Source organism: Lepidothrix coronata, unplaced genomic scaffold (assembly GCF_001604755.1).
Source record: "Lepidothrix coronata isolate B3197 unplaced genomic scaffold, Lepidothrix_coronata-1.0 Scaffold12, whole genome shotgun sequence".
Lineage (NCBI taxonomy): Eukaryota > Metazoa > Chordata > Aves > Passeriformes > Pipridae > Lepidothrix > Lepidothrix coronata.
In genome coordinates this window covers 2,493,401-2,516,580 of record NW_016690192.1, presented here as the reverse complement: position 1 = coordinate 2,516,580, position 23,180 = coordinate 2,493,401, and the positions used below count along the sequence as shown (strand labels likewise).

Here is a 23,180-nt window from a genome sequence, read left to right as displayed (position 1 = left end):
TTGGGTTACTTAGAATTTACACTTGCCAGACTTGGAGCTAATAACATGATCATACTCTATTTTCTGAGAGATTTCATCTCCTTTGGCAATGGAGTTTTTAAGGATTTTATTTTGTTACTCTTTTTAAATGCCTGGTCAAAAGCTTATCAACTGCATGTTAACCATACCTGCTGGGAATACAGAATTGTTTCAGCCATGGTATTTGGTAATACTTCTGATTGCTTCACAGATACTAATTCATTTGTCCAGTCCCCTGTGATATGAGGACTTTTCATTCCTGATGTTGTTGTGTTAGTCACAAGCAAGGACATGCCTTTCTGAGCAATTGTTTTCTTGACAGAGTTTCAGTTTTATTTTCTAGCTGCAAAAGATCAATTTTATTCCTCTTTTTAGGTGCTGAAAGTGAGTTTATTTTCCACCTTTGGAGCACTACTAGATTTGGGGATACTGTAAAGAAAATCAGTTTCATTGGAAATTAGAATTAGAAAACCTTATTCCTTTTCAAAATCATTTTTACTTCAGTGGTGGAGAGGAGGACCAGCTGTCCAACACAAACAGCTAAGCCAAAGGAAAAATAAAAGGTATATTCTTATTAAGAACACCTTACATAGCCTATTCTTTGATCAGATGGTTCAGAACATTAAATGAATATAGACTCCAAACAATATCTGATGGTTACATGGTTTGTATGTCTTTGAGACACCACAGGTCTTTCAACTCAACTACGTTTGCACAATAGTTATTAAAATGCAACTGAGGCACGTGATTGGTACTTCTTAATCTTATCCATCCCTCATCATCAGAGCACCTGATTACCATGCAATCTGTAATTAATGGAATCACTCTTAGTGCCACACTAGGCCTTCTGAAGCTGGGCCAGGTGAGCTATTGGTCAGGTCTCCACCTCATCAGTCCTGCTTCGGTGAAATGCTCCCCAGTCACATCTCAGATGAATGGTTCATTTGATCTGTCTTATAATCAGATATTCTCTTAGGAATTGAATGAAGCTGTAGATATATTGTATCTTCTCACCATTCTACCTGGAATTCACACCAGGATTTTGACAGAAATTGTTTCTGTGTTGCTACTGAAGTGGAATGTATCAGTGCAGCTCACTGTCAGACATGATGAACACCTCAACAGAAGTAGTCAAAGCAGAATCAAGCTAAATTAGCCTAATTTACAGTAGCATTGCTGTTTGTCTTATGGAAGGGAATGTAATTACTTCATTTGTTGCTGTCTATTTCTCACTTTAACTGCTGCCAAATTATTCAGATTTACCTGGTAGCTTGCTTTCTCCTGTTGGATTAGCTGAAGGTGATAGACACATCTGTACAGACTTGGAAGGAGAAGATTAAATTCTGTCCTTTGCTTTTCATTAACTTCTTACATGCTTTTGGGAAAATGGTGTCACTGACATGCTTAATTGCTTCATCTATAGGATCAATATCAAGCCCTTTTTCATGATGCTCTGAGGTTTCTGTAAGTTACAGTAAAAGAATATAATTATTACTGTATTTGACTAAAAATGTTCCACTTTTACCATCCTTATTATTACTTTAGTTCCTCCATCAGTAACAAACATTCCTGTTTTTCATCTCACTGAAAATTTTCATGTTTTATTTTGAGGCTCATTACATTCAGTACAGATTAAATTTAGAATAAGGTACAGAATGCTTCCATCTTACACACACACAGCTTTGTAAACATATATATATGGCATGAAACCACTTTGCTTCAGCACCAGTGCCATAACTCTGAGCTGTGAGTGCACACATATGAATGTGATTCTACATGCTTCTTTTTATTATTTGACTTTAAATCAGCATTTGTACCAAAGTAAAGAAAGACAAGAATAAAAGAAGAGGGAATTCCAATAATTCTTTTATTTGCTTCACTGGTTGCTATTTTATAATTGCATTGCATTTTAAATTTCACATGCAAAATGTTCAGGCTGAGACACAGGCACTGCACTGCCTATTCCAATGGAAATTTGAATTTTTATCTCATTTAGATCTAAAATTCAGAATTCTTATCACACTAGACATTTTTACATTAGAAACTCCCACTCTAAATTCTAATCTCTTTTCTGTTTCAGAAGAATGCCTATAGGAAATCTGTAATGTTTTTATATTACTGTAATTTGTTCTCAGGAGATCTGAGATCTTGTTTAAAAAAAAAAAAAAAAGGAAGAAAAAGATGCAAGAACTGTGGTTGTATAAACAATTACAGCCAGCATCCTATATAAAGCCAAACACAAATGGTAATCCTCCTGACCTTTAAGGCTTTCCACATCATTTCTTGGGTGTAGAAATTTTGAAAGCCTAACTATACTACAAAAGTAGCCCTTATATCTGGAAATTCTCCACGGTTTTGGGCAGAGTGTGAATGAGATGGTTCTGTGAGGAGCAGGGAGTTGGACTCCATGATTTTATGGGTCCCTTCCAACTAGAGATATTGTGGTTTTATGATATTAAGTGTAAAGAACTCTGAGGGTTTTCTTTCAAAATAATGCAGTGTCATCTCATCTCAGTGCTTGTATTTAAGTCTTGCACCAATTATTATAATAACAATTTTAAAAGTAGTCATCTCCCACACGAGAACGGAAAAGGAAGACAAATACCAGGTGTGCTGGTTCCCTATGCAAAAGCAAACCTGACCTGACAGGGGGGAGAGTGCTGAGCATTCCTTGCTTTTCTGGGAAAAATGAATGTGTTACTGTCTGTTCCTTTTAGAAAACAAACCATTCAGCTCATAAATCAGGAGCTGAAATGTATTTAGAGCAGTGGTAACAAAATCAGTCCCCTGCCATGAGGTCACTTTTTGATGAGTCACCATCGAGTCCCAGAGACGTCATCCTGCTCTTCCCAACAGGTAATTAATGCAAGCAGGAAAGGGGACCAGTAAATGGAATATGTAATTATGAGAGTTGGTGTATATATTGAGGGGGGTTTTAACTTATTTTGGAAGCTCCTAAAGTACATGAACAAAGACTGGTAACCAAACTGCATCGACAGTGACGTGCTAGAAGCACAAGAGACTTTTTTTCAAGTGGTTTTTACTTCATTATTCCCTGGTTGCTGTGGCTCAGGATGAGTTTGGTTCCTGAGAACAGCTGATTTCCTGCATTTCTGACATTCAAGCCAACAGAGATGTACAAGAAATCGAGTTTATAACTGGCTGTTAGTAATGTAATACACACAAAAAAGCCAGATCTCTATAGATGCTAAAGCCCTGGTCCTTCCAGCACATCTGTGTAGCTGTTGCTGGTACACAGCATGGTTTGTTTCTTGATTTATGACTTCTGTTCATATTATATGCTATATTTCAAGCACCAGTCTCCACATAGGATGTTATTTTATTCACTCATTAGTCCACTCACAAATATTTTGCGTAGTATTCTCAACTCCATTAAATGAGAGGAAAATAAGATTATAGACTGATTAATTCATATGCTTAGTATCAGAAAAGAGGCATTTACAGTGCAGGGAGCCAAGTCCAACACTGATAGCACTCAGTCTGAACACCAAATGATGCAGACATCTGCAGCAGGTTTTTCCCATGCAGTGCTTTAGTGCACACAAAATGCTTTTGGAAGGAGGAATAAAATGATGTTGCCTTTGACAAAGCACTGGGTCTCCAAAAGGGAGTTCAGAGTACAGCTTATTTGGAAGGACCAGGTGCATTTCAGCCCAGTAGATGGGATTTTGAACAAGAATTCTTCCAGAGGACTTTCAATAAATATTGAAGTGCTTAGAAATTATGTTTTGCAGAATATAAAATAAACACAGACAAGTATTCCCTGTGAGATTGGGATGCACAGTGGACTTGGGCATGTTTGTTCACTGATTTTGCCATCTGTAGCAGTTACTGAGCTTGTGTATTGGGTACAGAACTTAAGGAGGAGCATATCTTAGGACAGATTCATGAAAGATTTTTTTCAGAGAGATTTTCAGAGATATTCAGTCATCCTTGATACTAGGCTACTGAGTTTCTGCTGTGTTGGTGGAATGCTTTTTTTAGCAGAAGCACAGGAGGGTGAGGCTCATCTTTTGAGTTTTACAGCACAAAAGTATGGCCAGAATTATTCCACCACATAAAAGTAGTCCATTGTGCTAAAATCTAATCTAATCCTGGCACCAAATGATCCTCTTCCATCCTGAGAAGATTCCCGTTTCAAAACATTGCCAACAAAGGGACCCTAAATATCTCTTTTATCCTTTGTTGTCCTGCTGTTAATAGAGAAAGGGAGAAAATCAACACTGATTATGAACTAAACCAGAAGAAAGAGAAAATAAAATGACTTCAAATTATTGCACCTTCCACTGAGCTCCTTTTCCTCTTTTCATCTATTGTGTTTTGACCTACTAACAGATGTTTTAAGAATACTCTTTCATAGGTATGGTGATACTTTGTGGAGTGAGGCTTTCAACTTTAATTATGTCAGAAAGAGACATCAGGAAAAGAATCAAAAGGAATGGTCAGAGGTGAAAGGCTAGAAAAGCAGTGAACTTTAAAATGACAGGTAGAATTGACAGAGAACTAAATCAGACCAGAGTAAATATTCACAGGGCAGAGAAATTTCCTGACAGATGACAAAATACATGCACTTGCCATACCTGCAGTAACACAGCTTTTTAGTAGTGCTTGATAACAAAAGAATCCCTCTGTTCTATGATCTTCCTCTAGCATTGAAACAATTTCTCCTGAATTTCCCATGTGGACATAAATGACACCTTTCTATTGCACACGACTTCCCACATGAAAGTTAGGAGAAGTTTATCCCTCGCCAGTTGGCTGTCTATTAGTGTTCTCTTAACTTTTTAAATCTTAAAAAAAAACCCCTGTGTTATGTCCTTTCTTCTATTTAAATTACTAAAATTATGTTGATTACGTGTTTACTGCATGGATTATTTACATGATATTATTTTTTAAGTCAGGTCTTTGAAATGTTTTGTGTTTTTGAAGCTGTTTCACCAAACTCTTTCTTCCCAGTTTCTTAATGGCTTGACAAGCACATTTACTGTGCATGTAGTTAACAACTAGAAATGGTGTCTTGCAATTCCCAGTGTTCAATAAAACTGAATGATTCAGAGATTGCAATTTTACTCAATGATATATTCCTGTCCACTTCAGTGTAGCTAAAAGCAGAATAGATTGGCAGGCTCTGAAGCAAGCAAGACTTTTTCAAAAGAACATTTTGATATCAGGAATTGTCAACTTTTTTTAACCAAACTGTTCCCTAAGCCGAAACCTGCAGAAAGATGTTTTGACAAAATTCACAAAATCAATTTTCTAAGTTTTAAGATCATCAAAGCTCTTTATATTGCCATTTAGATTCTGTTTCTTGGTTTGAAATTATTTTCTCTTTTAATATTTTATTTATAAAGTTTGAAAACACGAATATCACCTTTGAAATGTTTCCCATCAATTGTGTCCAACTAAATGTTTCAACTTAACCAAACTGATGGTTTGGGGGTTATTTTTCCTTGAAAACATAAAATACTGTGTCTGGATTTGGAAGAGGAGTTTTCAAATGTAAAATGTTCATATGCCAGAAAAACATTTCCCTATATATCTCTAGTGGTTAGTGGTCTCTCCAGAGGACAGTAAAATACCAGTAAGAAAATAAACAGTATTTTGAACATAGAAGTAATGACAAATCAGAATGAGTGGTGTGACTCTAATTAAGGGTTAGAGAAGTTGATTTATAACTTATGCAGGGAATTCAGCAAGCTCTTTCATTACAAGAACAATTTGACTGTTGTGCCCTTTTTTAAAGGATGGATGAACAATTTGTGGGTCATGGATATTTTCCTTGCCAGCTATTCTTTATTCATCATTGTCAGATTTACTTGCTTGATAAATAAAAATATAATGATTTATCATATAAATCAGGTTAAAGCACTAACTATGAAAGAGCAATGCCTTTGGGGCAAGAGGGACAAAAAAGCCAGAGGATTATTTTATATAATACAGTAACAACTTTCTTACTGCATCTTTCGCTTAAGGAAGCTGAAACTACAGCTCCCTAAAGGTGGAATTTCTGTAATTCCTGTCTGATGGGGAAGTGTGCCCCAGAACTGCATTTATAAATCAGGTGTCACGAAAGTTTGTTCTCCAACCAATTGTATTTCAGTCTTTCTATTGTTCTCCATCAGCAGAACCATCTTAAAAACTTCCCTGCCTCCTCTCACCTTCCAGAATACAGGTCTGCCTACTTAAAACTCAAATGATCCTTCAATTGTTCTCATTTTCTGGAATTACTTTAGAAGATCTTCTTTGGAGCAGGTATCTTGCAGTGCTGTGATAAAACAGCCTGTCTTATCTCTTAGGTAGACTGACAGCTGGGATCAGGTTTTCTAGGCTAAGGATGGAAAGTCCCTTGGGGCTGATTCAGCTCCTGTGCAGAGACAGCTGGCAAAGGGCAGCCCTTGTCACTGGACAGGCCCCACTGTCATCTGTGCCAAGGGCTGGCTTAAAAGATGTAGCTGAGTTTTGCTGTTTCTCCTCCTCTGCCGTGGCCATCACTGTGTCAGTGAGCTGCCTGGGCAGATGAATGAGCTGTGCAGCATTAGGTCACAGCATTAGATCACCTTTGAGATGATGTCTGGGTACAGCTCAGTGATTTCCTTCTGCTCTGTGCTGTGGAGCTTTAATACGGTTAAGAACTAGTTCTCAAATTCGGTGCTTTCAGTATCTCATCCATCAAAAGGTTTGTAAACACCTTTGTGTTTTGCCAGTGATGTTTTTACTGCAGAATCTGTTAATTGTCACAGAGAACACCTAATTTCTCTGCTTATTTGATTCTTTCTGTGAATGAGTCAGAAGGAAGCTTGTAAAATTTCATCTGGTGCTATGGGAAGGTGCAGTATAGATTTACATGTGTAGAGAATGTATTTGGTTGATCTAATAATTGAAGACATCATCAAATTTGTTTGCTTAACCAAAGGGATGTACAGTCTTCTGAAAGTCCTGACTATGGTCAGCAACTTATTGAATGAGTTGCTGATGTGTTGGATGGGATAAACTGAAAAATTGTGTCTGATTTGCCACTGGGATTTCTGACTAAAATCACAATAGAAATTCAAGTGAAATGTCCCTGGCATATAACTAAAATACCAGATGTGGCTGTAAGGATAATGAGGATATTTGGTTTTGTTCTCCTTATAATGCCAAAAAAAGGGGGTTAACCCCCTCTCTATCACTTCCTTCAATTGCTCTATATCAATGGAGCACATTCCATTTCAAACAGAGCTTTGAATACATGTAGGGCTGATTTTACCTTCTTTATGAGACAAAGTTTTGAAAGATCAAAAGAGCCCGGTCTAACTTTAAACTTATAGTCAGGCTTTAAAGTTATTTCTTCTCCCTGTGGCATTGTCACAGGGGGCACATGGCTGCACACAATCATGTCAGGGTGCTTAGTTCATGTTTTAAATCAACATGCCAAGAATTTACACCTTTAAAGTTGCAAACTGTAGGAGACCAAGTCTTAGGTGATCAAGGTAATTGTTTTCCATGCATCAATGTGCTCAGCTGTTAATGCACACTGATATTGTCTCTACAAAATAAATAAGTGACAAGGAAAAATGTTTCATGCTAAATATTCAGAGCTGGTTTACAGGTTTCAGGACTTGCTGTAGGGGATCTCCCTGTCAGATTAAAACAGTGTTGGAACTCATGAGGCAAAGAAAGTCATTTCTGATCTCTGCATGCTCTCTTTCCAATCTCAACAGACAAATCTAACCCAGTGCAGTGTAATTTGCAAGTCTTCTGAGCAGGAAGTCCTAAAGGACTTGGAGCACGACTAGAGACGAATTAATCTACAACTGAGATTTACTTCTACTCCATAACTTTGATTAAAAGACCAAAGCCTTTGTTCTGCAAACTGATTTAGTGCAACAAAGGATGGAATATGTGCCGTGTGCTTAATTTAATAATGAAAACAACTCTTTTAACCTCTGAAAGAGTAGGTGTGTGCTTAAAATCATGTGCCTGTTCACATTTGCTGTTGTTCATGGCTTGCATATGTAATACTTACCTTAGTTCTCTTTAAATGGCCAAACTGGTAAGAGCCTCAGTTCTAACAGTCACCAGTCTGGAGTTATTCCTTGCACTCAGGCATCTGCTCAGACTGCACAACTCCTTAGCTCCTGCTGAAGTAAGAACACCAACAATTGCAGCCTCATTGTTCCTTGACAGAAACCCTTTGAAAATCTTGTCAGAAGAACTCTTTGTGTCTTGACAAAAACACAATGTTCCCATGCTCTTAACCCCAGGATGCTTTAAGAAGACTCTAGTCTTGTCCAATTGCAGTATTATTGACAAGTGAAAGCTTTTTTGTGCTTTGTAATGCCTTTAAAAGCAGCACAAACAATATTTGTCCATATAGTATAAAACCTTTCCAACTGATTCTTGCCATTGCATCTCTTTAGACTAGTAGAATTTGTCTGGTGGAGAATGGGAGATTGTTTCTATGTAAATCCAGAGTTCTGTTTGAAGTTGGACATACAAAATTGAAACAGAAAGGGCCTAAAAAGTTTTTAAAAGCCTGGTCTGGGCTCATCCAGGCTTCAGTTATAAAACAGAACCATACTTCTTAAGGAGAAAACTTTGAGCCCTGCAGCACTTGCTAACAGAATGCTGGGGCACTGCATCAATATCAAGGGACAGAGAAAAACAGTTTATGGATAATAAAGAGTTTCTTTTGTAGCAGCTGGGTTCTCTATCCCAGCACAGTATCAGCTGGATCTGATTTTCCTTTCTATGTGATATCCTTAGCAACCATTGTCTTAGAGTGATCCCTGTAAGAATAGACTAAATGACTGAATCAACCATAGAGTTCACTTTCCTCACCACCAGAAGAGGAAAATACAGACATTCACTGCCACAAGCACCAATTTCCTGCACATTTAAGTTACAGTTCAAGTGAGAAGTAGCTGATATAGCTTGGAACATACTCATTAGTATCAATGTTCAGACTGGAACATTTCTATGCCCCATTTGTCCCAAAGATTCTTTGGCTGCAAACTGTCTTTTCATTTCCTTCTCATTTCTTCCTTTTTACTTGATATCTTTTTTCTTTTGTTCTTCTGTTACTTCTTCCTTTTATTCTCTCTTCCACATGCCTCCCTTTTTTTTTTTTTTCACTAAAAACTAAAAAACCTCACTCTCAGCTTCTTTCAGGCAATTTGAGATTGTTTTGTCCAGTACAATCTCTGCCCTTCATGGTCTTTCTGGAAATCCTAAAGTACCTCAAGCTCTTACTTCCTTGGACAGCTCCACAGAACGTCTCTTCTTTCCCCTCTTGTTCTGCAAACCAGTGCAGGCCACAATACTTGCCTTTGATTTCCCCTAGAGCCTGTTTGGACACTGAAGAGCTTTAATGGCAGTGATGACTTGGAAAAAGTCCTTACTGTGGTCAGGTCAATTAGGGCTTATTTGTACACTTGGGCCCTGACAACTATATGGACAAACATTGTTTGTGCTACCTGAAAAAAACATTAAAAAGCAGAGAAAAGCTTTCACTTGTCAATAATACTGCAAAATTGGACAAGACTAGAGTCTTCTTAAAGCATCCTGGGGTTAAGAGCATGGGAACATTGTGTTTTTGTCAAGACACAAAGAGTTCATCTGACAAGATTTTCAAAGGGTTTCTGTCAAGGAACAATGAGGCTGCAATTGTTGGTGTTATTATTTTAGTGTGAGCTAAGGAGTTCTGCAGGCTGAGAGCTGAGCAGATGCCTGAAAAGGTGACATTAATAATTTGTAACATAAATGTGGTATTAAACTAGGTAACATTATGTAAGAATTAAATATTTGCAAAAATTAACTCCATGGAAAAGGTGTTGATTGTCTAATGTTTGTCTGTACATGCAGCAAAATTGGATGGTGTCATAAATTGTAAAATAAATTTAACATCAGTTTTATGAGATTTTTATGAGTGAGAGTAATTCTAAGACAAAATGCTCTCAGAAGAAAGAAACAGCCATTTCTTATTGGCTCTGGTCCTACAGATGTTCAAATGACTATTTAAATATCATCTGGTAATCTTTACTTGGTGAAAAAATATAGAAATTCTTCCCATAGTTTGTGGAGAATTTTTAAAGAGACTTTGTCTTCATATTTCTTCCATTTCTATTTAATAGATGTATTTCCCCAGTGCCCTTCTAAACTGACTTTCTAGACAGATGAAATGAAATATGTTTGGCTGTGGTAATTGGAAAGGCATATATCCATGCAAGTCTGCCTGGGCTGAAGGTACCTGGTTTGTCTCTCTCCTTAGCACATGCCTTGAGTCAATCATGCACTTTTTACTCTTTATTTTATTCAGTTTGTGTCAAAACATAACAACAAAAATGTAGATATCAGTGAGAACCCAGTTAGGAAATTCTCATTATTCTGAGTCTTCTTCCTACAAGTACATTAACTGACTTCCTATAGTGTTACCCACAATGAATAACTTGAATTGGGGAAGAAACAATTACTGAGAATTTCTTTTTTCCCAGAAAGGTCAAACTGAATTCAGTTGGAGAAAAAAATTTAAATTACTTAGACCACGCTAACTTGCTGTTTTCTACATTCTTAGAATGGTGACTATAGATTCAACTGGTCCTAATTTCCCTTCCCCATATTCTCTCTTTTGGAATGTGAAAAGACAAAGTCCCGTCCTAATTCTCAACAGAGATGTAATGGGCATGCTGGTATTTTTGAAAGTCATAATTCATCTTTCTTCTTCAGGATGATTTTTCTTACAAGTTCTGTAACATGAGGTCTTATTTCTTCCACAGAGACAGTAGAGTCCCAGGCCTTTACTACTTTCCCATTGGGGTCCACTAGGTATTTCCAAAAGTTCCAGGTTGGTTCTTCTCCTGTAGAATCTACAGGCGAAAAAGTGAAATATTAGAAAAACACGTTGGGCAATTCCTGACATTTGTTCCTATCAATTTGGTGATTACCCTCTCAGAGGAAGGAGGAATGTAAAATAGGGAGTTCAGACTGAATAAGATTAATTTTCTGACAGACAGGGAGCTTTAATTAGACAGGATCCCCCTGGGGACTAATGGGAACAGGGAAGCTTCAGACAGACAGGAGAAAGCACTAGAATGGGTGTTAAAGTGTGTGAGGGCATGTGTGTGTCTGTGCCACCCAGATAAACCTGAAACAGTGGACTTTGATAGGAAAATGGTATTTGGCATAACAGTGTAGCTGTACCAGGACTGATTACTTGCTTACCCAGAATTTTCCCTCCGAAAGCACCCAGTGTCAGGTGCTTCAGAAGATTGTTTCAACAAATGTTACATGAAGTAACAAAGTAATTGTTCCAGGTTTCCTCCTGCTCATCTACTTTTTCCCTCCCTGGCCAGGTACTCATTTTACACGAGTCGAATTCTTATCCTTCACTGCTCTGCAACATGACTAAAAAAATTTTCAGGATTTTCAATTAGCACAGGAACCTCATCCCACTAAAAGCACAAGTACAGATGCTACAGACAAATTAGCATCTTTTTTCCACTGATTATACATTGAGCAAAACCTCATGAGGAATTAGAAGATATTTCAAAGTAGCACCAAGACACAGCCACTGTGCTGCTTAAATGCTGCCTCCAGCAGCCTCCTGCTTCCTGTGGGACAACGGGGAAACACAAGTTTGGCAAGTTTCATGTGAGATGTCTGCAGGAACAACCCTGCTGGGGAAAACAGAAACGGAAGGACCTGAAGAAGATTAAAGGGAAGTTTGCCTAGCAGAGAGATCCGTCACAGACACCTGGAAGGAGGTGTGCTTGGGACAGTCACAAATATTATCACTACTCATTTAAATTCAGTGGTATGTGGGCAAACACTGCAGAGAAGCAGCAGCGACACAGTCCTTGCAGGATGGAGCTCAAGGAATTCTGTGTCACACTGGGCTTTATTTTATTTCATTGTTGGAAGACATTTCCTTCACATTGGGTTAAGACTGACATTTTAATTTAGCATTTAAATGGTATTTAGAGCATTTGTTCAGTGCAAGAAAAATAGTGCCTTGAAAAAGAATATCCTGCCTTACAATGTATTTTGTCAGCTGGCTGCTAAGGACCTGCAAAGCTCTTCAGGTCTCAGTGCTATAAAGCAGATTGGAACTGGCAGAACTGGACATGGCTATTCCAACGCTTGGGGAGGAATGAGGAAGGGAGTATTCAAGGACATCCTTTAGTGCCCAGTTTTACTTTCTGACTGCTGAAGTAAATTATGAGGTCCTTTGCTTCTACTTATGCTACAGCTCTTGAGATGAATCGTATAAATCCAGCCTGCAGCACTCCTGTCACAGGAGGAGCACCTACGAGGCTGCAAAGCAGAAAACGGAAGGTCAGGTGTTGGATGTATACAGGGGAATATTTCAAAATCTATATCCAATGTAGAGGTTTATTAGATGAGCTTTTACAGGACAACTGTTATTGATGTGTCCTCACCTCCTGAGATCTTTTTAGAAGGTAAGACAAAGCTCTCAGAGGTGACAGAGAGAGAAATCCTGCCTTGTGCGAGAAGGGCTACATGACTTCTGACCTCTTTGAGCCTGCCAACTCTGTGAACACAACCATAGGGACCTTTTTTCTGTCAGATGTTATTTTGTATCAGAGGAATTCTACACTGAAGAAACAACCCTCCAGTGTTCCGGATTACTCACCAATTAAGTACTTGAAGGCAGGAATTGCTCCAGCCCCGCTGACTGTGATTTTGCTGAACATGGGAAAGGAGGCACCGTAAGTCTTTCGCGCAAAACTCTCGATTTCTCTGTTGGTGTCTGGTTCTTGGTGCCCAAACTGGTTGCAGGGGAAGGCCAGCACATTGAAATGGTAGGGGCCCAGGTCCCTCTGCAGCTGCTGTAAGGCCTTGTAGTGGCTGTCTGTGTACCCACACTCACTTGCAACGTTGACAACCAGTGACACCTGAAGAGAGATTGAAAAATGTACCGACATGTCAGATTTCCAACAGGTAGGCTGGGATGCAGATTATTTAAAAAAAGAAAGAATGTCTAGAGAACTGTGACTGAATACATATTTGAAACTACATCGAGTTCTGTTCACAATAGGGACATTTAATATTTCTTTCATGTATTCCTATTTGGCAATGATGAAAATAATCAATAAACTTCTAAGCAATCTTAATTTTCAGTTTTCAGAGAATCTATATTTCTCCATTCTGCCCTTTGGACAGTTTCTAAGCATATTCAAGAAGTGCCCATTCAGCTATGATAGACCAAGTTGCATGAAAGAAACTTGCAAACCAATGTATTTTTTGTTTTTTATTTCTCTGTTGTGAAACATCTGCTCTGCATCATCTTTCCTTGTGCAGAACTTAGTACCCATCCAGAACTGGCTGATCCATTTATCATTGCTAGTTAAATGACCTGGAAGTTAATAGAAGCAATTACAGGATTTTGGGTTGGTCTGTGCAGAATGGGCTGCAAAATCTTCCGCCATTTCTAGAGTAAATCTACTCAGTCGAGACAAAATGACAACGGTTTTTTTCACAAAAATTTACTGCCTCAATTAGAGAGTCCAAGAAGTGAAGACTGCCCACTATCCTTTAAGACCTTTCCTGTGGTGGATCATGTCCAACCTGTGCGCATGGTGTCATTCAGATATTACCAACAGGCAGATCCAGCTGGAGGAAGGTATCACACACAGGTGAGCACCACAGGAAAATAAAGGCACATGTGGAACAGATTCCACCAAGAATTTGTTGGAGAAAATAAGTGACCTCACCCTGAACTGACACATATTACAGTTTCTCAAAACTTTGAGGAATTTTCCATTGGTTTTTGAGATATTTTATCCTTAAATAACTTTTGGGATTTATTATTAGACATAGTTCTTATTACTCTCACAAATTTTGTGAGTTGCTGCTCATCCTACATAAATTGAGTCCATTCTAATACTTTCATATAGAATATAAAAGTATTTAGGGAAATAAGGCGTGTCAAAGAAATTATAGTATACAAAAAATAAATAACTACATGTAAATAGGAGTTTTAAGGCCAGAAAACAAACTGGCTTATAAAAGCCTTTAGCTGGGTAAGGTATGGGATCATAATATGAAAGGCCTGGAAGGGGTAGGAATGAGCAAAGAAAAAGGTAACGGGATATTGATGTTTATAATTTCTTACATTAATACTTATTTTGTGTTTTCTACCTTGCACAGGTACATTGCTATAGAGAATCATAGAATATCCAGAGTTGGAAGGGACTCACAAGGTCCAACTCCTGAATTTAAAGTGGTTTTGGAATGGCACTGTTCTCCCTGGAAGACAGGTAATCTCACAAAACACAAGTTGGTGTAATCTTTGTGGTGTAGTGTCAACAGAACACAATCCAAGCACTCCCTGGACACTTGCATATGAAATATGACCTGCAGCCACCCAGCCAACCCCCAAAGCATCACTTTCATTCAGGCATTTAAAAGCTCTGCCTGAAATTTTAAATTCAGTTTCCTAAAACACTCGAAGATGTGGCACATAAGTAGATTTTTTTGAGAGAAGATATAGTAATTTTATGATGAATTCCTGTTGCAGACTGTCAGCATTTCAAATAGAACTTATATATTGGCCACAAAAAATAACTATTGGCAGTTCTGTTCCTTTCAAATAATCTGATTTACCAAGCATAGTGATAACTGTAGTTTAGTATGAAGTAAAAATAAATTGTACCACTAAGAGTTGAAGTCACATGTAGCTCTTTCATATGAAATTTTAGAAGCTTTTTAAAATATGGTTTAAGGCTTGGCATTTTCATGATGCAGGAGTATTCATGTACCTTATTGTATTCACATCTATCGGTACTTTATCCCAAATAGTGTGGAAATGTAAGAATTTATCATTGGAGGTTTAGGGGAATAAGCTTGAGTAGGCATTGTGTTCATATTAAAACAGATATGAAAGATGAAAGCAATCAAGCTTTTATAACTTTTGCTTGATTTTAAGCAAAAAGAGGGCTTGAAAGAATTGACTCAAAAAGAATCAATTTTCATTTACAGCTGTTTAAAATCAGTGATTATTTGGCATGGTGGTGAAAGGCTTGAGAGCTCACGGCGCAAATAGTGCAAACTTCCAGACAACTTCCCACAAAATAGGAGGAAACTACACACAGCATTTTTTTGTACAGCAAACACATTATGCTTCTTTTTCCTTAGAAAAATGCTCTCCCTGTAACTGAATTCTCCACTACTGAACTCCATAATTTAATAGTGCAAACCTCCTAAAAGTGTAACTAACACATATAATCAAAACTTGCAGGATTTATTGGTATTTCATAAGGAACATTTAAAATTATTCTTTAAAAACCTTTACCAAGTAATCTTTCAAGTGTCTGGTACTAGAAGTGATTAAATGTGATGATTTTTTTGGTCTATATTTTATTTTTAATAAATAACACTCACTCTTTTTGTTCTCATGTAGAGGCTGTACTTTGACTTCTTACAACTATTAAAGCTTAAATTAAGTTCAATATGCTTGACTTTAGGCTCTTGAGAGTGCAGGTCAAGCACACCACCTAGTGTGCAGTGCAAACAGTTCATCATGGACCTCACAAAAATCATTTCATTTAAGCTGAATTCTCTATTAGCTCTTGTTTGACCTCTTAACACTATCCTGTCTTTCCCTTTGCTTAGAAAACCCAGGCATTCTAGTAGTGAACTCATTTATTTAACACTGCAAAAAGACTTCCTGGTTTACTTGATGTTTACACCAAGGTGCCTCCTTGAGGGAATGGTCCCTGAACAGACTTATGAGTCTGGTCTCATCTTCAAGTAACCCTTTGTGGATCTTTCAGCAGGGTTTTTAGACCTGGAGATTCTTAACTGGCTCCATCTGAGCCATAAGAGTCAGCTTACACCAACTCACAGAGCTGTTACCTCCACGGAAAAAAGAGCAGTATTTGTGCAGTAATTAAATGCTGTTCTCTGCATTTACCCACACTCAGTAATACACACACTCAGACTGCAGGGAGCTCTGATCCAAAGCGCCTGGCATTACTTCCAATAGTAAAATAATACTTAGGTAGATATAGTGCCTGGTGCTTTTACGTGATTATAGTACCTTTGGTTCAGGATTTCCAAAGGCACTGCACTGATGCTGCTTAATTCCACCCCAGCTCTGGGGGTACTGTACTCAGCTCTGGGGTAGCTTGGGACTGTTATATCAAAGACAGGTACAAAACCAGCAGAGAACAGTTGATGCTTGGGAGTTCTGACTCCCAAATAGGCGCTATTTTTGGTAAGAATATATCTTACAGCATATCTGATTCAGATCATAAAATGAAAGATAAGATTCTTGAATTAGGTAGGGAGATAGGTTAGATAGAAAAATGAGCTTGTTTGGATCCTCTTGATTCTTGTCCAGCCACGTATCACTGCCCCTCATTTTTAATGTAGAGGGGTCAGCATCAGTATAGAAGCTGGAAAAACCATAGCCTTCTCCCATAACACAGTAAACCAGAGAATTTTGGGGTCTATTCCACTCATGATACTTTTTTCCCAGTTTTTATAGTCATTCCTGTCTTTGCTTCCAGGTACATGTCACACAATACCTGATTTTGTAGCACATATGCCAAATTTTTAGCATTCTGGCAATATAATACCCCCATAGAAAGGGAGTACTCCCCTACATATTTTCAGTAATTTTATTAAAGGGGAGATTATGTCTGTGCACATTTATTTCAGAAAAAAACAACAAACTGTTCTCTGATATATTTAATTTTTGTTATTGCATAATTGTTAGTCTATTTCTTCTATACTATATAACAGAGGGTACTTTTTTATTAAGATGAACTCAAATAGAAATTGATATAATATCTATCGGTACTAGGAAAAAATTGTTTCAGTGATCTAAATGTGCAAAAATTTATATTAATAATGTGTTATTGAAGAAAGATTCTGCAAGTCATGAATTGCACTGATTGTTTATACTTAGCACAGCTTTTGTGTTTTTAGAATTAGCACACTTTTTTTTTTTTTTGGTAGTCTGGAAGCTTTGGGATTTTTTTCAATTCCCGGTTATTTTCTTGACTACCAATTAGGTAGCTATTTAAATAAATTAGTTGAGTGACTGAATTGAAGAAAATGTCTTCTCTACATCTGCCAGAAAGCTTAAGGCTGTTAAAAGCTGGTTTGGCAATTAGCAGACAATTGTTCCAGGAGGTAACTAGTGACTCACTTTCTTTAGAACACCACCAGCACACACGTAGTACTTTAATATTATTTTCTTTTAATAGCTTTAAAATATTATGATAAACCTACGCCTTAACACTACTTATTTAATTGCAGATTTAAGCAAGTTTATTTTAAGAAATAAATGGGAGTTTTAATTAACCTTTTTCTATCTTGATACTGAGTTCTGACAACATAATGACAGAAAGGGATGTGTTTTATTGCTACAATTTTCTTTAAAATGGTGCTTGTGCATTATCAAAGAGCAGCTGGCCTGAACATCAATAGGATTTCTGAATGTAAATCTTTTTATCCACACAGAAGCTGGTCATCACCTTTTTGGAATCAACTATTCCAAGTGGCCTAGCAGAGATCAAGGAATACCATTCATCAGTGCTGTTCCCTCTCCCAAGGTACAGATCTAGAACTCTCCCTTACGAAACCAGTCACGCCTCAAGGATGGCCTGGAATTATAGCACTGGGATACAGGCACACCCCCCCAACTTCCTGTTCATAAGATTCCAAATCAGGCTCTGCAGCTTGTTCCAGGGGGGATGAACACCCACAGCTCTCTGTAAGAAATTCTGAGTTCCCCCTTAACTCCTTTCTATGTGGATTCTGGCCCCGAGGTAGAGAAGCTACAGGTGGTACTTGCTTATTCAGATTTGCAATGACCTGCAGACAAAACATGCCCCAGTAGCAGGATTTATTGACAGAGCCTTTGGAAGGAACTGATTAAAAAAGCACAAATATTGCTCAATATTAAACAGCTTCCATGTTTTTTTCCACTTGAGATATTGGAGTGGGCATGGGACCAGTTCTGCTGTATCTGAATTGTGCATGGAGGGAGATGAGAACTTTGACCAGGTAAGATTCAGTCCTGTCATTTGTTCCAATTCCACCAGTATCCCTTTCTGCTGAGCTCAGGAAAATGTGCATCTCCCCATATGCCTTCTCTGTCTATCTGCCAATGTTTCAGTGACCTGCTGCTGTGCACTGGTGAGCTGACACCTCAGTGAAGCAACTGAGGAGGGGAAAAGGAAGGTGAAAACACAATACTGGACATTAAGGGCGAAAGCGAGAAGAGGTGGTGCCTTTCTGAGCAGCAGGTAAGCTGTTGGACTGCCTGCAAGTGTCACAGATGTGTCACTTGAGTGCTGAAGGGGGCACTTGTGGGATTTATGTTGATTTTATCTTCTGTAACTTGTGAGTGGGGCCATAAGAGCTTATAGTATTAAGCCTTCAGTGTGCTAAATTCCCTTATCACTCTTCCATAGATACTGACTATGTTTTCTAGATGATCGAACCACTGAAAAACTAAATTAACTAAACTAAAATAAAATCACAGTATAGACAAGGACACTGTTTTAAAATGGCATGGAAAGCTCTGCCTAAAACTCCTTAAAGTCATATGTAAATAAAATTTAAAAGACATCATAAAGTATATGTGTGTCTACGTGCCCTTCTTCACACACTAAAAAGCGAAAGAGGAATAGCACGGTGTTACAATTTCATTATACTCTGATATTACAATAACTACTTTATAATGTCTCTCACGTTTTCACTAACTACGGTGAAATCTGTTTACTCCATGAGCCATTGACTAAATCCCTTTCTTTTCAATGTAGAACATTAAAAAGGAATGGGATTTAAGTAAAAATAATATACAAGAAGTCATGCGGTTAAAAGGCAGAAATAAGCTCCAAAAGTAAGTTACACAAAGACATAAACTTCCTGAGCTTCCAAGTGAACAGCCACGATCCAGTGCAATCCATCCAGCTGCAGGAACAGCAGGCGGGGAGCATTCCCTGCCTGCCACGTCTACAGGCAGCAGCCGCCTGCCCCGGGAGAAGACGCAGACACACACAGGGGTTAGACTGCAAACATTTATTGAGAAGGAGCCTGTATTAACTAGATACCATCGCTAAACAGGAGTGCAGAGATGTGGGGAGAGGCACCCAGGCAGTATGCAGGCAGCACTGCCCTCAGTTAGAGTGGTGAGATAAAGAGTGATAAACCCAGACCTACACGAGACTGTGCCCCAAGTTTCTGTGCTCTCTCCCCCCCTCTCGCCCCGCAGACATGCAAGGACTGGCTGTTAGTGAGCCTGGGCCAGAGCCCAGCACCGCGGGACTTACCGAGCCCCTGTACTTCTCCAGGGAGACTAACTTGCCCCTGATGTTTACAACTTTGAAAGTGTAAAAATCAGGCTCTTTCTGCCGCGTGGCGGAAAAGGCTAAGAGCAGGAGCGCTGCAATTGCGAGGAGCATGGCTAGAGGGATGAGCAGGAGTTTGGGGAAGGAAGGGGAAGGCTGATGCTCCACACTGCCCTCCGGATCCAGCATGCTGCACGGCCGCCGCCGCTCTGCCCGGCCCGGCACAGCGCCGCCGCAAAGGACCGGCTGCTGCAAATCGGCCTTTTGCAGCACTCCTAAAGCTCTGTCCACACCAAACCTCAGCAGGATGGATTTATGGAGGATCCACGCACTCTGACATGGAGCATTTCATGGTGGCGGTGGTGCATTGAGTACTGTACGTGGTTTTAAAGTACTGGTCGGCTCGAGAACGGTCTGTGGAATCCAGTCAGATTTAAAGTTCCTGCTTTAACTACGTCCTGGGAAAATAAGGGATAGAGTTGTTATGATTTTTGACAGATTTGCAAGTGCCTTTTTTTAGTGTACTAAGTATAGCATCTGGTAACTACGGTGTAATGTCAAAGGATACCAATGGCTTGGTTGCTATTGGTTACTGACGTGAGTGCTCTGAACAAGAGTCCCAGCTTACAGTCAGCAAACCCAGAACTACAAACACTCTGTGCAGAACATCACATGGAACACCACCACAGGAACCAGGCCTGCAGGAAATTCATCTTCACAAGCTCCTGTTTAGGGAGGAGTGAGTGGCCACAGCACTGGTCCTACAGTGTGGTATGGGGGAAACGACATTACCAAAGGGTTTTTAAGCAAGAAAGAGGCAATTAAGGATCAGGAACTGAATTTGGTACCAAAGTTTTCAGACATGCAGAACCAAACCACTGCTTCAGTGCACTGATGTCATTCTTGGGTTGCCTGCAACAAAAAACTGCCATCTGTACAATTTTGCTCCTATACCTGCTGGAAGAAAAGGATTTGGACATATAAAGTATCAACAATAGAAAGCATTAAATGGTCATTGATTTTTTTCTTGGCCCAAGAAACTGGTCACCCATGGCTGGGATTCTGATAGTTCTTGGCAAAGAAAAGCAAAATGCAGCGATTTACAGAAAACAATTAAGTAGAACCTCCAAGGCATATTGGAAATTTATCTTTTGAAGAGCAAATTACATTTTGTCATCTCACTTGGTGATTTATTTTCTTTTTTTAACTGAGTTTTGGTAGATCTTTGACATTTTGATTAAATTTGCTTAGGTAATTCAAGCATGACTGGCATTACTGTAAGTGAAGAAGACATGTATAGCTAGTTGACAAATTTAATTGTAGTTTTTAAGCATTTCAGATTTTCACATCTTTTTTATGTATTTCTGCTTAAATAGACATCCAACATCAATAAACAACGTAATATGCTACAAAAATATATAGATAGAAAATCTTGTACTATGCTGGGAAGATACAGTTGCTAAGAACCTGAAGTTCTTCACAGATAAGTTCTATCTTTCTGTAAAGTTTCCTGGCTGTAGTATTGACCAGGAACCTATCCTTGAGATGACAGTCAAGTATGATTTCCTCATTTGATAAGTAAATTATCTAAGAAGTTTTAGAGTTTCTTCCAACACAGCTAGAGACAGAGAACAGGACCTTAATGCAGTAGATACATTTAAATAGACGTTAAAAACCTAGTAAATCCTAAAAATAATTTTTAAAAATCGTTCCCATGGTGATCAACAGCATTTTTTGGCTAGAAAATGAAAAAGAAATCTACAATACACTTTTACATTTTTTAGGCGTAATGCTATAGTACTTTGAGGTCATACTGCAACAGGAGATAATCAAGTTGTGCTCTGGAAAGGGACTTTATAAAATCTGCTTCTTACAGCTTTATGCTTATTGTCTCTGATTTCTAGATAAAATTTAGTGGCTTTCAGGATTCTATTTTGTCCTACAAACTGAGCCCAGAATCTGAAAGGTTTTGATCACTGGCACTGAATTGGGAATTCTTTAAATAATGGCCAGCTGGCAGTAGAACTCAGCTTCCTCTTTTACTGCCATGTTTCTATACTGCTCCCTGCAATAAAACATTCTTTAACATCGGCAAAGAAGGAAGCATTGTTTCTGAACACAGAGAGGAACTATGTCAAAGACTCCTGGCTTTATAAATGGTTCAAGTTTTCAGAGCCAAACTGCACTAACATTTCATATTAAAGTCTATCCAACTATTTGAAGGAAATATGTTAGTCAGGTTTGCAAACTGGTGTGTGTTTGCTCACTAGCATGTCTAAATGTTGATCTAGGAGGACTGTATCCAGCAGCAAGTATAATTAGGTTACTTTTGCAATTTACTCTTTGACCTATGAAACCTAATAAAAATCTTTGTCAAACAGGACTGGCTGAAACCACCACCCAGTTAACCTGAGCTGGCCCCAGGGAAGCACTGCTGTTTCTGTCATTGCTGCCCTGGACTGACCTGGCTCACGTTCCTGAAGGTGAAACCTCTGTAGTACATCCCTGAGTTATCCAGTCCTAATTTTGTAAAGTGTGAACTTCAAGTGAACCAAAAAAATAGCACGTTACCCTAGTCAGGATTGTGCTGACTTCACAATACATTCAGAAGTATGAATCGTCAGTATTTATAGAATCCAGTATTACAGATTTTGCAACTTTTGTTTACCTGCACATACTCCCTGAGGCAGTGTTTCCAGCACTCCTGTTCTTGTTATTTTTAATACTTTCCTTTGAACCCCTATAGTAGTTCAAGACTAATCTTTTACATGCCTTGTTTTTCTGGAAAGGCCTCCTTAGCCTCAAGTGCCAACATGGCATTTCAGTGCCAAAAAGGGGTAGTAGTGGCTCACAGAGGGATTTGCTTCAGACAAGCACTTGCCAGTGCCTTTAGGTCACCGTCCAGCACTGCTAAGAGCTGGCAGGCTGGCTCTTCTCCCTGGAGACCTGCAGACTGCCAGCAGACATGCTGGCCAAGCTGCTGTCGGGGCCAGCTCCATAGCCAAGGTCAGGGAGCCTGGAGCCACTTCCCCAGTGTCCCCGGGGCACACCTGTCCTTCTCCACCGACTGGAGAAGAGGGGAAGAGGAGGGGAAGCCCTGGGGAAGGGGGCAGCAAGGCTGGGGCTGTGGCGTGGGGCTCCGTGGAGCCCTAACCCAGCTCCACGGGGCCTGGGGGTGCATGTGCCTCATCGCTCTCTACAACCACCTGACTGGAGATTGTGGTGAGGGGCCGGTCTCTTCTACCGTGCCTGCAGTGAGAGGATTAGAGGAAATGGCCTTAAACTGAGACGGCAGATTCAGATTAGTTATTAGGAAAAAAAAAATGTCACTGTTAGGATGATCAGGCATTGGAATGGTTGCCCAGGGAGGTGGTGGAGTCACCGTCCCTGGAGGTGTTTAGGAGGCGCCTGGATGTGGCGCTGGATGATGTGGTTCAGTGCTTTAAGGGTTTACAGTGGCAGCGCTGGGTGGATGGTTGGACTGGGTGATCTTAAAGGTCTCTTCCAACCTTGATGATTTTATGCGTAAGGAGAGGCCTGGGCTGAGAAAAGGAGGGGGAAAATTAGGATGGCTGTTGGGGGGGATTAAGAAAAAACCGTGCTGCTTATTCCGCGTATTCCCTCATCCCCGCTTGCTGCTGTGGCACTGGGGGAGGGAGGCCCTGAACGCCGGGAGTGTTGGGGAGCGGGGCGCGTCGGCCCCTCAGCCACCGGGGAGTTCTAAGGCAGCAGGAGGCTCCCCTGGCGGCCGGGGGTCCCCCCGGGCCGGGTCGGGTCGTTGTCAGCCGCCGCCGCCCTCAGCGCCACCGCCCCCAGGGCGCTCCCCCCGCCCTCGCC

General features: G+C 39.5%; 1 protein-coding gene across 4 annotated transcripts; it reads right to left on the bottom strand.

Moving 5' to 3' along the window:
* Nucleotides 1-9,672: 9,672 nt before the first annotated feature.
* On the bottom strand, nt 9,673-23,124 carry GPX7 (glutathione peroxidase 7). Of its 4 annotated transcripts, none has more exons than XM_017805527.1 (4): nt 20,192-23,124; nt 19,326-19,801; nt 12,671-12,932; nt 9,673-10,883 (listed from the first exon to the last, which is right to left on the bottom strand). In XM_017805527.1, the coding sequence occupies exons 2-4, from the start codon at nt 19,530-19,532 to the stop codon at nt 10,720-10,722; spliced, it is 633 nt and encodes a 210-aa protein (XP_017661016.1). In that variant the 5' UTR covers nt 19,533-19,801; nt 20,192-23,124; the 3' UTR covers nt 9,673-10,719. The 4 variants fall into 4 exon arrangements, with proteins under 4 accessions (XP_017661016.1, XP_017661015.1, XP_017661017.1 ...); XM_017805526.1 differs by having other exon boundaries at nt 19,326-20,300; nt 22,012-23,124; XM_017805528.1 differs by having other exon boundaries at nt 22,012-23,124.
* Between the last annotated feature and the right edge of the window lie 56 nt (nt 23,125-23,180).

Bases quoted from the DNA above. Each gene is read 5' to 3' on its own strand.
- GPX7 (XM_017805525.1), bottom strand. From the start codon at position 19,532: ATGCTGGATCCGGAGGGCAGTGTGGAGCATCAGCCTTCCCCTTCCTTC. The intron at 12,933-19,325 runs GTAAGTCCCGCG...ATCTCTCTTCAG, and splicing joins TGGAGAAGTACAGGGGCTCG to GTGTCACTGGTTGTCAACGT. The intron at 10,884-12,670 runs GTGAGTAATCCG...TTTCGCCTGTAG, and splicing joins TGCCTTCAAGTACTTAATTG to ATTCTACAGGAGAAGAACCA.